General features: G+C 42.5%; 1 protein-coding gene across 2 annotated transcripts in view; it reads left to right on the top strand.

Annotated features, from left to right (window-relative positions):
* LOC118773776 (ephrin type-B receptor 1) overlaps window positions 1-16,478 on the top strand; it is a 189,053-nt gene that overhangs the window by 161,540 nt on the left and 11,035 nt on the right. Inside the window, exons 10-12 of one of the 2 annotated variants that reach the window (XM_036522857.1) lie at window positions 4,016-4,138; window positions 5,360-5,607; window positions 8,440-8,655. In XM_036522857.1, the coding sequence (XP_036378750.1) occupies window positions 4,016-4,138; window positions 5,360-5,607; window positions 8,440-8,655 (587 nt within the window). Of the gene's footprint in view, window positions 1-3,949; window positions 4,139-5,359; window positions 5,608-8,439; window positions 8,656-16,478 lie in introns of both variants that reach the window. The other variant, XM_036522856.1, reaches the window with a different exon arrangement.

The following is a 16,478-nucleotide window of genomic DNA, read 5'->3' as shown; positions in this document are numbered from 1 at the left end:
AATAATGTGTAACATTTACAAGTAAGCAGTTCTCTGTGTATGTGTGCATGCATTTGTGTGTAGAGTGATATCCTTGTATGTGCTCGGCCTGCTTCAAGATGATGTGATACACATGAAATACCCTTTAACTTCGCCACACCTTTCATCGGCAATGGTTGTGGGTGCCCAGAGGAATTGTCTGTGTCAGGGGTAGACAGAGATAGTAAAAGAGAGATACAGAGAGAGCGAGAGAGAGAGAGCGAGGGCAATTCACAGTGGAAGTATCACTTCACTGGCGTAAAAAAAAGGTCTGTGGTGTAACAGCTACCCTGTCACTTCCCCCGTCCCTGTTCTGTTGGACTTTTCCGCCGCTGTGCCATGAACCTCCCTCCGTGCACCACCATAATCAAAAAACGCCCACTGGAGTGACAGGGCCAGAGGTTGCTGACGCACAGGACTGCGTAAAAGAGAGGTCGTTTGCGTCAGCGCTAAAGGATTGCGGATGGGACGTCGGGAGGGGATGGCGGTGGGCCTGATTGCTGTGGGAGACAGCTGGAGGCGGCCATGCCGATGGTGGAGTAATGAGAGCGATGGTGTCCCCACGCCTAGATCGATAGCCGGGCTCCGGAGTGGACACTGCAGCGAGGCACACATCTGCTCCCCTGCCTCTGTGCTCGGTGTCACTCCTCTGCCCGGCGTTGTGGGAATTGGCGAAAGCCTGCATCCGTTTTAGCGTCCCTGGCTGAAATATATATCGACAGCAGATATATACACCCTACCAGTTGATTGCTTCTGGCAGCTGTTAACGATCAATCTGCCGCTAGGGGTCTATCCAGATTTGTCCAATTACCAACCGTTTACCCATTGGTTCAGGGGTCATTATGTTGTCGTGCTTTTTGTCAATTTTGGAGTGCACGAAGACTACATTTAATGTTATACAGAAGGGTGTAACTGTATATCCATAACTCTCCATAACTCTTTCTCTCCCTCTCTCTCTCTCTCTCTCTCTCTCTCTGGGTGATCATTCAGTTTATTTCCACACAGAACAACAGGGCATAAAATAATAAAATATATACGGATATCCACTTTTTATCAATCAGATCTTAATAATGGCAGGGCAATAATTCTGGACATGAGGTGTGGAAGATTTGGCCTCAATGCAGAATCTGATAATATAACTGCTGGTATTGCTTTTTTCCAGAAAGCTATTATGCAATGCTGAGTGGCTATTTCTAAGCGCCTGAATGAATTTTCTAATTTGAGTCTGTATGGACTCACTTAATTGTCAATTATATTCTGGGACCCTCAGTTCACAGCAATTAGGATTCGTTAGGCTGAGCTTTCGTTCAGAACGAGGAAGAACCTGTCCTTTTGAACACTGACATCCGCATGGAATCGATCCTCCTCATTTGCCGAGGCCGCTAATGCAATAAGCTGCGCCTTATCCAGAGCACAGCTGGGAAACCCAGAGTCAGAAACAAAGACCCAAGTAGCTTTAGTGGTGCTTGAAGTGTTAAGAATCAGACACAAGCATGCTTTTCCATGCATTTGTATTCATTTGTGTCTAAACAACGTGCTCCAACGTTTTTCTGGTTTTCACTGAGCTTCCAGGTTCTGTATTTGCAGTCTATAATTGGATAAGGTGCACAGAAGGAAGCTGTGAACAAAGGGACACTGGTCTGGTCTTACATTAGATCCCTTGTCTCTTGCTGTTGCACTTGTAAACACCACTCACTCTCCACACCTATTGCAAGTCATAAGAGTAGGAAATTACTGTAAATTTTGTGCCTGATTTCCAGGTTTTCAAAAGGGAGGGAGATCAAAAATTCTGGCCAAATTACCCATAACATATCTGTCATAGTTTAATTAAAGCAATTTTAGTCGGCAATGTGAAAATGCACCACAAAAGCCATTGATAATATTTAGGTGATGCTTTCTGAGATGGTTCTGTTTTGGGGCAGCATATGTTTCAACCCACAGATACAGAGATGTATCCCATCATTCACTGCAGTGGTTCTGAGACAGTGACTAGTAGTCTGTAAGCTTCTGTCAGTGGATAAAAAACCTACCATGGTGATGACCCCAGTTATCTGATGCTAATTAGTGTGGATAAATCAGAATGAGATTTATCCTTTGATAGTGAAATGTCTAAAAGTCTCAAAAACAAATGTTATTATAATTATTCTAAAATGATATTTTCAAGAATCAAGAATCAAAGTTTATTGTCATATGCACAGTAAAGAAACAAGTTCCCTGTACAATGAAATTCTTCCTTTGCCTTCCACTTATGAGTGCCGTTAGGAACACAAGAAAACACAAGAATTTAAGAAAGAAAAAATATAAAAAAGGTCAGAGAGTGTAAGAAAAAAATAAATAAAGGATATATACATTAAATGTGCAAAAAAGGACATCATTTTGTCATTCATCAATGATCAAATTTCCATTTGTAATGCATAATGATACAGCTTTCTACTGGTGAATGAACAAATATTCTCTAAATTTTAATATTGTTGCAGAAAACAAAAAACAAGACAGAGACTAATTTAGATGCAAGAATTATTTTTGTTGTCCATGCTTTTTGAGGATTATGTTAAGCTTTGTATATTTCTAGAATCAATATTTGTTTTCAGGCGCCTGTATGGTGGAAGTGCTTGATTCCAGACTTTCATGGTGCACAGTGTGAATTAAGATTGAAGTAGCAGGGCTTTCTTGTGCTCAGACTCCTCCGTGTGTAGTTATGTGTGCTGAATTTTTGGGCATCCCACACATACACACATACACAGTGCTCAGTGCTCACTTCCCACAAGCTCTAGTCAGTGAGTCAGCCATTGCAAGCATGAGGAGTAATTTGATATTGTGTTGGTTTTATCAGTTTATGTCCGGGTCCTGCAGCGGGGAGAGAGAGGTGCTTTGGAAATTGGTTCCACGGCTATTAAAGTGAGGAGAAGCCCACAGCCGTAGGAGGAACAGCATCCATATATCCTCCCCTGACTGCTGATGTTCAGGAGCCTCTTCTGTATGATGAGGCTAAGCCCGATTCATCAAACATCTTTCAGCTGTAGAGACACTGTGTGGCCACCATATCTTCACTCAGCCACACACTGCACTGGGGATATGAGTTGTTTCACTGCAATCTGCAGAAAAAAAATGCACCATATTCTATTAAGACCTGATATTTAGCTCTTATATTCCATCCGTCCTCTATCTAAGATTCTCCGTTTGGTAAGAGGAAGTTCTGGTGTGGTCTGTAATCCTATGACGATGGCCGTGAACACTCTGTTTAGACATTCAATGATGTTCATAAAGAGCCCGCAAATCAGAAGAAATTGTAGTTTCAGTTATGGCAGAGAGAATTTTCAATGTGGTGTGCACTGAGCTGACTGTCTGGTCTGTGTCTAGAAATCCTGTGCATAACTGTGCATGTTTTGTATTGGGAATTGTAGGAATTAACCCTGTTTATTTCCCTCATGTTGTTTGACTAATGCAATGCTATGCTGCCTTGATGTTTTGGACTTTTAAGGGGACCTTAGGGTATTCTTCTGAAAAACGATCAATACTTGACATTAAATCATTGGACATGCAATCAGTCTTGTTAGGAATATTTTCTTGATTTATGCTTTGGCTGTCCCAACAAGCACTCTCCCCTGGGTGTATTCACCTATAGACTGACTGTTCGCCAAACTTGTAGCCAGGAGGTTGCAGGTTGGAATCCCAGCTGGGACTCTGCTGTTGAACCCTTCAGCAATGTGTTTTAACTGAGTTGCTCATCCATGTCCAATTGCATAAATATATATGTGAAAATTATGCAGGTCACTCCAGATGGGGGCATCTGTATCACAAATTAAAAAATATACTGGTAGGAATTAGTCAAGTGTAGATCCTTTTCCCGGGAGAAATGCCCTTTGTTACCCTTTGATAACCATGTGGCTAAAGTGTCTCCTTGTGGCCCTGCACCTCTTCATCATTTTAGAACTCTCTTTGAGACCAGATCTGACTAACTGCCACTCCCCCATCGGCTGCCCAACCCACTTCTCAGGCTCGCCCGGGATGAAGATCTACATCGACCCCTTCACCTACGAGGATCCTAATGAGGCGGTGCGCGAGTTCGCCAAGGAGATCGACGTGTCATGCGTGAAGATCGAGGAGGTTATTGGTGCAGGTAGGGAGGCAGGTGGGGAGGAGCTGGGTGGGGAAATTGTCCCAACATAGACAAGTGCAGTCCTTTTAAGTATCTTTTAAGCTGCATTAAGTTTGGGCAGGGGGTTTGGTGTCGTTATAAGGAGAGGGGCTTGTAACCGAAAGGTTACTGGTTCAATTCACCCCTGAGGCACTGCTGTTATACCCTTGGGCAATGTACTTAACCTGCAATTGCCTCAGTAAATATCCAGCTGTATAAATGGATAAAATTGTAATTTGCTCTGGATAAGAGTGTCCGGTAAATGACAGTAATGTAAGTATCTCTCCCTTATTAAAATGCCAATATAGCATGATCTTTTTCTTGTATCGGGAGAAATATTTTAAGAGCATAGAAAATTCAGTGTCTGGGTATGGAGCACATTTAAGCAGAATATCCACAAACTCTCACTCACACACAGCCATTGCTAAGAAGGTATTATCTGAACATACCAACTACAACATGCACATAGCCACTGTAATGCATTTAGATGGCTAAATGTTCATCACCTGTTCTCCATCAGCACCCATCTGTGTAAATGAGAATAGCTTGTGCCAGGTGTCCTAATTTCTGCGCTCTTAATGGCTGATCTTTATCCAGCAGCCTCGGAGGTTCTAACCTCCCTTTGCGGCTCAGTGGACAGGCTGCATATCACCGTAATTAGAGCGCGTGCCGCCCTGCTCGGTGTGTCAGCGCAGCTCAGTGTCCCCAGCAGCTGAACACCTTGTCTTTTGTGACTGTAGAAAAATGCACCTGCATTCAGCGAGCTGTAGAAAACCACGGACAGCCCTTGCCCCCCACCCAGTTAAACACATAGCACGCATGCCAGCAGTTTCAGCTGCATTTTAAAAGCATTGTGCTGGGGTTGGATTGGTGCGGTGCAATGTGGAAGTTGGGCGGGCCCTGGGCAGGGATAAACCTGTGTAGTGCATATGCAGTGAACAAAATGGTGAGTGTGTGCTGGCAGCAGAAACGAAGTGGAGTGATGGCTCCTGATGGCACATGGTTTTGGACCTGAGGTGTTGTACCTTGCAATTAGGCTCTTTAGCTCATTCACCACATTAAAAATCCAGCAGTTAGTATTAGAAATGAATACAATGCAATGAATGTAATGAAAGTGCAATACCAAACCAGATTGTATGCAAACTGCTTTCAGCAGATATTTCAGTGTAGTGTGACCGTGATGTGATGTGGTCTTTCTCACAGGAGAGTTTGGGGAGGTGTATAAAGGCCGGCTGAAACTGCCGGGCAAGCGCGAGCTCTACGTGGCCATCAAGACCCTGAAGGCAGGCTACTCAGAGAAGCAGAGGCGGGACTTCCTGAGTGAGGCCAGCATCATGGGCCAGTTCGATCACCCTAACATCATCCGCCTGGAGGGCGTGGTCACCAAGAGCCGGCCGGTCATGATCATCACAGAGTTCATGGAGAACGGAGCGCTGGACTCCTTCCTGAGGGTAGGTGGTTGGCCACTGGTCCTCACTCTGCCTTGTTTATTCAAGATGGTAGCCACAGTCTCACTCCTCAAATGCATCCTGTCCCTTTAAGTGACGCTTTGAAATGGAGACTATGCTGATGAATCCGTGTTTCATAATGCTGTGGATATGATAACTTTCCAGTGTAAATGGTTTTGAAGACACTGTGGTTATCACAATCTCGTGTACTGTAGCAATGCTGCTCTATTCCTGTCTCAGAGGGATGCAATTTAGCAGGACTTCTAGCTCTCTTTGAACCACTAACACTCTCCCAATCGGGGCAGAGCGCTAATTTGGTTCAATCAGAACAAAGCATAATGGAATCAGGCAGCTACGTACTGTATATGTCTGGAAGAAAAAACTGCACACCCAGGCTTGAGAAGCTTGGCCGTATGGGAAAAATAAATGTACTACACAGTATTTTTACATAGGTGCTATTGTATACATTATTATTACAGATACATTGTGAATAATCATTTGTGAAAAGACTAATTACCAGACAAAATATAAAATCAATGTGAAAACACATTTTCAAATAATTGGCAGTGAAAATGAGTTAGTAATATGCATTAGACAGGGACTGGACCCAGGTGCTTTATAACTTCTTTATATGTTTCCATGTCATGTATCCACAGCCTACCCAAGTGTTGAACCTAATCTCATCCTTATGCTTTCCTCTGTGTGATCATTATCAGAACTCTTCATAAGGAAAATGTTATTCATCTGACACAAATAAATGAATCCATTCATTTTATTCACATGCATTTTAAAGTGATATACTGTCTTAGCCTTTTCAACACAATTGCACAGGTGACAGGTGCACATCATCTATTTATAGACTCAAACCTACTTGTTTTCTGCTTTTTTCACAAAGAAAGAATTTACAGCTCTGTCAATATGCAGCCTGGTCCCTTAATCTTATGGATCGGTTCCCTCTTCACTTTGATCTAGTGCTTGTTTAAAATGTGCACTGGAAATCCTTTGAAGTTCGCTCGCAGTGCTTGTGCTAGCTGCTACATTTGACTTGTGGCCATGTCGATTTTTACTGCCCTCATGCTCGTTGATGTTTGTTCAGTTCAAAGAGTGCTATTTTCAGAGTGGCTGTTTTCTGGTGCCAACAAATTTGGGGTAGATGAGTGTTTCACAGCCAGTGCAACATACTGCTGTGCAGGTGCTCCATTGAAAAAAATGGAAAAAATAAAAACAGAACCACTGAAAAATAATAATACTGTCATCTTGATTTTTTTTTCCCTCAGAATGTATCTGTTTGTATATTTTGTGTTCACGGAGTGTGAGAGAGAAATAATTTTCAGGAATGCCACCTCAAAGGGTAGAACAGTTTTTGGCTAGGACTAGCTTATGGTATTGCTTTGGCTAGTGTGTTGCCATGGTAATTCCACCGTTGTTATATTATTGTCACATTAGTGACATAGATAACGTCACTAATGTTACAATAACACAGCTACCATGAGCCACTATATGCTTTGTAAAATCACAAATTCTGCTTGATAGCCACTGTAGCCACTGTAGCTAACAAGCAGAATTCATGATTTTACAGAACATAATTATTAAATCACTGCCTAATACTGTTCAGGGACAACATGATTCCAAGCTAAAACTCCATCTTGTAAAAATGATTAGTACCCAATCACTCCCCTAATAAGGAGATGTGACTTTTATGCATTAGTCCAAATCCCACAAGCGTATCACAACCAAAAACATTTAATCTATTTTCAAAATCTACTCAATGTAGTTAAAATATACTTAATTTTCTTTCTAAAAACATATATGCATAAACTATATGATAAGCTTCCTTTGATGCTCAGTGTGGCTTGGCAAGGAAATGGAGAAAATAATCATGGCAATCTAAAGGAAAGGTTCCTGGTACCGCATGGATTAAGGAAGAACTCCTGGGAACGAGGTGGCTGTGGCCTCTTCCATAATTTAGCACATCATTTAGAGGATACTGGAGGAATTTTGCTCGAAAATGAGCCTGCAGGTAAATGTTTCATATCAGTAAAAAGGCTGGGACCGTTATGGTGAGCTCCCAAAAAGTAGGTCATTGCAGAATGTGCTAGTATACTGGTATTTTTCATATAAAAGGTGTCAGATGCCCAGCGCAGCGACATGAAACAGATCTGCCGTTTCCTCGCCGGGGCCCTCTCTAATTTAACAAGCAAAAATGACAGAAATGCATTGGTAGTTTTTTTTTCCCCCTCAACATCGGAGCTACGTCCCACAGGACACGCGATGCAGAGAGCACAGGACTGGAAAGATACGGCACATTACTCACACGCTATAGTCAACTATACATATTCATAAGCCCTGTTTTCACAACATTAAGGAGAAAAAAAGGCACTGTAAACAGTAATCCATTCTGATGGTGTTTATTATTCCCGATCTGTGTTTATTAATTATCCAAGATTAAATACTGTAAACAAATGAATTTGTTTTACACTTTAAGCGACATAGTGAATCTCACCAATGTAACCGACTGCTCGCTGTTTACATTGTACCTTTAGATTTAATCAATGCTGTCCTTAAACTTTGACTCACAAGCACAAATACTATCCTACCAATGCAAACGTAAATTTTGTCTTAATTTTGGCATCTTAATTTGGCTTAACTGTGTCCTTTTTTAAGAAAAAAAAAGCCATTTCTGTTTGTGTGGCTACACAGTATCTATGTCAGTATCTGTATTTCCAGTTGTGATTCTTAAAGAATGAGACTGTTCTAGCTGTGGTGTCAATGGGCTGTTAATATCCAATTGTAACATTTTCATTGAACTGCTGCCTCCTCTTTCTAACCCCACAGCAAAATGACGGCCAGTTCACCGTGATCCAGCTGGTGGGAATGATGCGCGGGATCGCGGCAGGGATGAAGTACCTGGCAGAGATGAACTACGTCCACAGAGACCTGGCCGCCAGGAACATCCTGGTCAACAGCAACCTGGTGTGCAAGGTGTCCGACTTCGGGCTGTCACGCTACCTGCAGGACAACACGTCTGACCCCACCTACACCAGCTCCCTGGTGAGCCCCCCCTCCTTGCTGCTCCCGGTGATGTCTGTGGGTTAAACGTCATGACCCCCATTCATTAAGGCCTCTTGTATCATAACATATGCCTGGGAATTTAAAATGAAAATTGTAACAGGAAAGTAATGGCGTTCTACTACTATGAAATATGAAAATGGAACCTCCAGACAAAAAAAAAAATCCCAGTGCGTTGTGTTTTAATATGTATCAGTCCAGCTCTTGACATTTTGAGCAATATTGGTTAGACTCAGTTTGGGCTTCAAGTTCACAGTCATTTATCATGGCAGGTGAACCTCATGCCTTATGACACCTTGTTGAGAGAATTGATAGCTGTGTGCTTTCCCTAAGATTACAGTCTCTGATCCTTGCAGATTAATGATTGGCTTATGTGGTTGTGGAAAGGTCACCTGACCACTTGATGCGACTCCAAAGTTCAGTAAAAGAAAATATTATTTCATCACCCACACATCCTGTCACCGTCCTTTAATTCAAAAGTCTAGTAGTAAGACTAGAGTGTAACTCTGAATTTGGGCGATTCTGTTCTCCCTATGTGAGATTAATGGTAATGGACTTTGTGTCTTCCTCTTGTGAGTAAAACCTCCAAATTCACACAGAGGCTCAGCTAATGTAAGAGATATGCAAACTACCGCTGTGGGAAAATGTAAGAAAAACGTTCTTAACTTATCAGTTAACCCCCAAATCCCTCACCCTGCATAACCTTGATTGAGGTAATAGTCTTTATGACACCCTTTGTCTTGTTTTGTGGCCCATGGAGCCCTTTGAAAAGAATCATGGGTAATTCAGATTTCATGAAGATCTAAGTTGTGATCTAAGGGTGATGAGGAAATTCTGTGTTCATTTCTTTTTTAATTCTTACTCTTACTTGACTGCGCTCTCCTGATTCTAAATGCAGTTTCAGTTCTGGATGCCAGACTGTAGCCTGGTCACATGTGCTGTATCCAACCTTATGACCTTATTGTGGTTGGAATTTCGGGTCAATCTGAGAAGTCTGCAGCACGATCGGTCCATAACACTAGTCCGGGAAGCTGGTTGTGGCAGCAGAAGTCCTTGAGTCCTGAGCGTTGGCTGTTAATTACACCACGCGCCCTGTGCCCGTGCCGTGGATTACGTGCCCGGTGTTGGCAATCACAGAGCAAGGCCACCACAGTGGGCGAGGCCGGGGGAATCAAGTGAATTAATTCTCGCTGACACAGCTTGATTGAATCACACATCTGCCTCTTCCTCTGATGTATTCTCCTCTCTTTTTTTTCCACCCCCATGTTTTTTTTTCTGAATCCCATTAAACATTTATCTACCACATGCGATGCCATGGTGGCGCTGCCTTAATCTCTCTCATTTGTGCCATGGCTCAACATCAGCCACAATGCAGAGGGTGGAGTGATGTAGCGGAGGAGCTAATTGCTCTGGGTGCAGCACCAGGCTGGGGGAAGAGAGGCAGGATGGGGGGGGGGGGGCTTTGCATGCGAATGTGATTTATTCTCGCAAAAGATCGGGTCCTTCAGTGCTGCGGTGCTGTTGTCTAAGCCCCCATCCATCCTCCCCTGAATCAAGGCTGTTTGTTTTCTTCATTTCTTTTGCTCATTTATCACATGTCTCTGGGGATCAGGCAGAGAGAGGTGGTGAGGTCGTTGCTAAGGCAAACATTTGACCGGCTCCTTTCTGTGAGCTGTGAGGGCTTCATGCTGAGAGAGGTGAAGAGATGGAGTCAAAGCCCAGCTCTTAAACTGCATGTCCTCCATCATTGACCTGTGTTACGCTTAGTCAATCAATCAGTCAGTCATTAAATCAACCAATCATTCAAAGAGTCAATCAATCAATGAATCAACCACTCACCTAACAATAGAAGTCATCACAGTAGGAGCAATGAGAGGGATTGATTCAGCTTGATATCTTGATCAAAGACAGAGAGAGGTCCCTATACATTACATATCATATCTATAATAGAAGGGGTATCTAAAACATCCAAGGAATATGCTGTTCTTAAGAAAAAAAAATAAAATAAAAAATAATAAAGAAACTTTTCTAAAATCTCTAAAACCTCAGATGCACACAGTACACAGTGCTATCAGTTATTAACAGCTGCAACAGAGAAAAGCAGTCACAGGCTCTGGAGTAGAACAGGGCCTCTGTGTTGATCAGAGGTTCACTTTTCTTGTGTGGGTGGTGGGGGGGTAAGTATAAAAAAAGGTCAAAGAAATATGTTTTTTAATTTGGATTTACATATTGAGATAGTCTCTGGCTCCCACACATGCTGAGGTAAGTCCTTCCATAATACCTGAGCCCTATAGCTAAATGCCCTGCCTCCTGTTTCAACTCTTTTATCATTTTGCCAAGAAACAGGTAGCCAGCTGTCGGAGTCTATATGGTTCTAGTAGGATTAGTGCTTTGTATGCAAGGAGCTGAATTTTGAGGTCTGCTCTGTAGTTAATGGGGAGACAGTGAAGAAAAGCTCGGAAGGACACACTGCGGTGAAATATCTTTCATTTTTGTCTGTATCCTTGCAGCAGCATTCAGGTATCATTTTAGAGTGAAGAAAATACAGTGGGAAAGTGTCAGTCACAAAGACGTTGGACTAATTCATCCCTGAGGACACAGTGGCAAGACACGGGTAGCACTGTAGCATAGTGGTAAGGAGCAGGGCTCATAACCAAAAGGTTGCTGGTTCGGTTCCCCACTAGAGCACTGCTGCTGCACCCGTGGGCAAGGTACTTAACTCACAATTACCTCAGAAAATATCCAGTAAATAAATGGGTAATGTAACTTGTGTAAGTCGCTCTGGATCTGCTAAATGACAATAATGTAGTAATGCATGGATCATACATGTTCGACATCTTAGAGAGACACAGCAGCAAACATCTTAGTTTTTGTAACACCACAAAGACATTAATTACAGATGGGATGCTACATTTTTTGGTCGCAGCTTTAAGACCTAACATCTGCGCCCTGGGGGTTAGTGGAGCTTGCACCCCCCAGGAGTTCCCTGCGGTCACCACTCTTGGCCATTGACCAATGTGACTCGGTGAAGACAATTTGAGGGGGGGGGGATCTTGCAGTGTAAACAACATTGTCAGTTTCGATCAGGCCTTGGAGTCGATGCCGGAGGAAAGATAAAAGGCGAGGAGTAAAGTCCCCCCACTATTCCTCAGCTCAGCATGAAAAATGTACCTGGCTGACAAGCTGGCAGCTTCCATTACAGGACTAGCTGCTCCACTGCTGTTTCAAATAGAAAATAAAACTATTGGAGCTTGGGTGGGAGTGAGATTTGCCCTTTTCACCGAATGAGATCTGCCCTGCTTACTTTAGAACGAAAGGAGGAGACAACATTGATTTTCATTATTTGTGTGCTCTTTTAATTTTATATATATATATATATATATATATATATATATATATATATATATATATATATATATATAGATGAGCCAAAACATTATGATCACCTGCCTAATATGCTGTTGGTCCTCCGTGTGCTGCCGAAACAGCGCTGACCCGCTAAGGTATGGACTCTACAAGACTCCTGAAGGTGTCCTGTGGTATCTGGCACCAAAATGTTAGCAGTAGATCCTTCAAGTCTTGTAAGTTGCGAGGTGGAGCCGCCATTGATCGGACTTGTCGGTCCAGCACATCCCACAGATGCTCAATTGGATTGAGATCTGGAGAATTTGGAGGCCAGGACAACACCTTGAACACTTCATCATGTTCCTCAAACCATTCCCGAACAATGTGTGCAGTGTGGCAGGGCGCATTATCATGCTGAAAGAGGCCACTGCCATCAGGGAATACCATTGCCATGAAAGGGTATACCTGGTCTGCAACGATGTTTAGGTAAGTGGCACATGTGAAACTGACGTCCACATGAATGGGTTTCCCAGCAGAACATGGCCCAGAGCATCACACTCCCTCCACCGGCTTGTCATTTTTGCACAGTGCATCCTGGTGCCATCAGTTACCCAGGTAAACGGCATACACGTACACAGCCATCCACATGATCTAAAAGAAAACGGGACTCATCGGACCAGGCGACCTTCTTCCACTGCTCCAAGGTTAGACAGGGGTCATCATGGGCACTCTGACTGGTCTTTGGCTACGCAGCCCCATATGCAGCAGGGTGCTATGCACTGTGTGTTGTGACACATTCCTCCCGTAACCATCATTAAAATTTTCTATGACCTGTGCCACAGTAGACCTTCTGTCGGTTCGGACCAGATGGGATAGCCTTCGTTGCCCTCACGCATCAATGAGCCTTGGGCGCCCAACACCCTGTTGCTGGTTTGTGGTTTGTCCCTCCTCGGACCACTGTCGGTAGGTACTCACCACTGCTGACCAGGAGCACCCCACAAGCCTTGCTGTTTCAGAGATGCTCTGACCCAGTCATCTGGCCATAACAATTTGGCCAGTGATTTGTCAAAATCACTCAGGTCTTTACTCCTGCCCATTTCTCCTGCATCCAACATGTTGACTACAAGAACCGATAGTTTGCTTATCATCTAATCTACCCAGACCTTGACATGTGCCCTTGTTTGGGGATGATCAATGTTATTCGGCTCACCTGTGAGTGGTCATAATGTTTTGGCTCATCGGTGTGTATACATATATATATATATATATATATATATATATACACACACACACACTGTAGATATAGATATATCAACTTGATGTGTCGTTCATCTGCTGAACTAAGTTTCCTTGGCCCACCACTGCTTTTCTGGTCCTCAACCTTGCCCGTTTATTTGTGCTTCTTCAGAAGAGCTTGGATAGCACATCTGCAAACACCTGTCTGCCTCAGAATTTCTGCCTGTGAAAGACCTTGCTGATGCAGGATGACCACCTTGTGTCTTGTGTCTATGCTCACCCTTGTCGTGGTGTAAGATTAGCAATCTGTTCAGCAACCTCACCTTTTTAGGCTGATTCTCACCCAGTTTTACTCCCTCTACACAGGTGTAGTGTTTCAGTTAATAATTGTGGTTAAACCTGCTTATGTTGCTAATGATCACCACCTGTTTTGTTTAGTTGTTTGGTATAGTTGTTTTATCATGCATTGGAGTATATGCCTACAAAAAAGGTTTGAAGGGTCTGGAAGGTTTCGTGTTAGTTTGCCACTTTCTTTATTTAGTCTTAGTGGCACATTTCACTATTTTCAAAAGAAATGTTCGGAAATCTAAAATATGATATTTGTTATTGACACACTAATGGAGAAGATAGAAAATAACTGTTTTAAGACAAATGTTTTGTGAAAAAATGTGTGTGTATATGTATATATATAAAATGTGTGTGTGTGTATGTGTGTGTGTGTGTGTGTCTGTGGTGTGGTGTGGTGTGGTATAAAATGACCTTGCAGTCATTATTATTATTATTATTATTAGTTTGCTTCTGCCAAGTAGGATTTTAATCCATTTTTGCATCATTTTGCATTATAGTTTTTTTTGTTTTGAGGCTGGATGAAGCTACTGACCTTCAAAGGAATCATGGGATTTATGCTTACTGAACCTTCACTCTAATTGATTATTCTCAAATTAGTTCTGTTTGAGGTTCAGCATAATTATCCTGCCTCGTGAAGTGTCAAGGATAAATTTGCCAAACACCTCCTGCAGAGAAATGATCTTGGAATAGCACTGTTGGGAATACAGTGCTGGATTTCTGTAGTTTTCGCCAATGCTAATAGAATGCTCACGGTTTCAACCCCCTCAAACAAGTATTCCTCCTGCACTTGTAAGAGAAAGTTCTCTCTGAGACATTTTCTAAGACAGGTCAGTTATTAAAGAAACATCAGCATACTTGCATTCTCAGGGCATACAGTGATGTAAAGTAGCATTTAAATTAAAGTATATAACCATGCATCAAAAAAGAAGATTTATCCATATGGAATTAACCATATGTGCCTTTAGTTATCTTGCTCCCAGGACTCGTTGGGGATACAATACACCTCTATCCCAGATGGTAAACCGGGAACATGAGATTGAAGTGGTTGTGCTAACCCTACACAGTGCTGGGTAGCCTAATATTTCAATGCTGTGAAATGTTATAATATAAAGCCTGCATGGTAGAAAAGAAGCAAGGTAACCCTGCAGTCAGGTCAGCTCCAAAGCCCTTAATTGTGGCCGGTGCAACTGTAAAGCACCCTGGAGCATATATGAGAGACGGAAAGTGTGTTCAGTGACTTGACACGCCTCTGGAAATGTCATGGCTCTATGGTCAACAACTTGTTTTTGTGAAAATAAAAAGATTGCTTACAAGCCATTTTAGCTACCGTGCCCTGAACCATCTAACTGTAGAAAGGACCATTTTTCAAAATGTCTGTTTTTAAATGTGAATATGCCAGATATCAGGTAGCAATACAAGGCTGCTTGGACCTGAATTCCCATAATTGTATGTGTTTCTTGAGCTGGCCAGGTTTTCTGCCCCAGGCTGCAGCAGAAATGGAGAAAAGCAGCTGTCCTACCCAAGCCCCTGATGGCTATAGCCCCCCATGTCTCCATTCTGTGTTTCTAATTTCAGTGTACTGTGCACCTGACACTTTTCTTTCATCAAAACAAATATTCTTGGCATTACCATGCTACTGATCATCAGAATAGCTGGTGTATCTTTCCATCAGTCTCGCACGTCAGTGCAAGGAACATCCCTACACGGTGTGAGGCTTTCCCAACATTGTCAAGCCGATATGGTGATGTTGTCAGAACGTTTCTTGTCAATCAGTGATTCTGGAGGGTGGCTTAGTGGTTAGGGAGCCCTCTGAAGGCTTGCAGAGTGAAACCTGCAGAGTAGCCTTGAGCAATGTCTATATACTTTCTATAAATATCTTGTACTATGTGCTGATGGTGTGTAAGACAGTAAAGTATCTGAAAAGGAAACCAACAATGTCATTGTCACAGTAGTTTAGTTTACGTGCTTACTGGTCACAAAAATGGTGCACACTTCACCTGTGATTCGGGCATTTTATTGTTTCAGATTTCAGGTCACACAGATATAGCAAACTTTCTGTAGGACTTGGATGAGTATGTTTGCACAGTAACTCTAGACCAGCAGTGAAGCTGGTTCTCAGGCCATGGCTTTCAGAGTGTCTTAAAGAACTGCATCAATTCATCCTGTTCCACTTGGACGCATTTTCAATGGCCAGTCGTTTTCCCTTGGACTTTAAATGGCCATTGATGGACCACTTTGCCTTGCCTAAGTAAACATGTGCATGACCGCGTTCAAATGCACTTTGTTTTAAAATAGATCGAAGTTGTCGGAGAAAAGAGCTGCCTCGGCAGAACAGGTTAAAAGTTACGTATTCAAGTCCCTGCGAGGGAAAACATATTGATTGGGCCTTAACTGTACAATAAAAACAAGGATGTGAGATGGAACGTGATTGTAGCTGCTGTCCCTGGAGGTCATTTGAACTGTGCGGACAAAATTTCCCTTACGTGACAGACATGTATGAAGGTGCATTTTACTATCCATATTCATATTCAGTCATAAATAATGGAAAGCAACATTATTTGTTTAGCTTTTATATAAATATTTATGACACGATATGGAAGATACATTAACTATACAAGTCTATATTACACCCTATTCGAGACTGAGGGAAGAAGGAGTGTAACGTGCTGGATTATAGTTTCCAGTGGCGGCTGGTGAGCTGGAAACGGGAAGCTGAAACATTACCTTTAAATCTATCATTACTTTCAACCTGTTCCCCTTTATCTTCCTTGATTAACAATAAAACAAATAATTCACAGAATAATTGACACCAATCGCGTAAATGGAGTAAATGAGTATGCTCAGATTGTCTGCAGTTTGTGTGCTTGCGAAAGCTA

This window comes from Megalops cyprinoides, chromosome 2 (assembly GCF_013368585.1).
Source record: "Megalops cyprinoides isolate fMegCyp1 chromosome 2, fMegCyp1.pri, whole genome shotgun sequence".
Classification (NCBI taxonomy): Eukaryota; Metazoa; Chordata; class Actinopteri; order Elopiformes; family Megalopidae; genus Megalops; species Megalops cyprinoides.
This window is presented reverse-complemented; position numbering and strand designations above follow the sequence as displayed.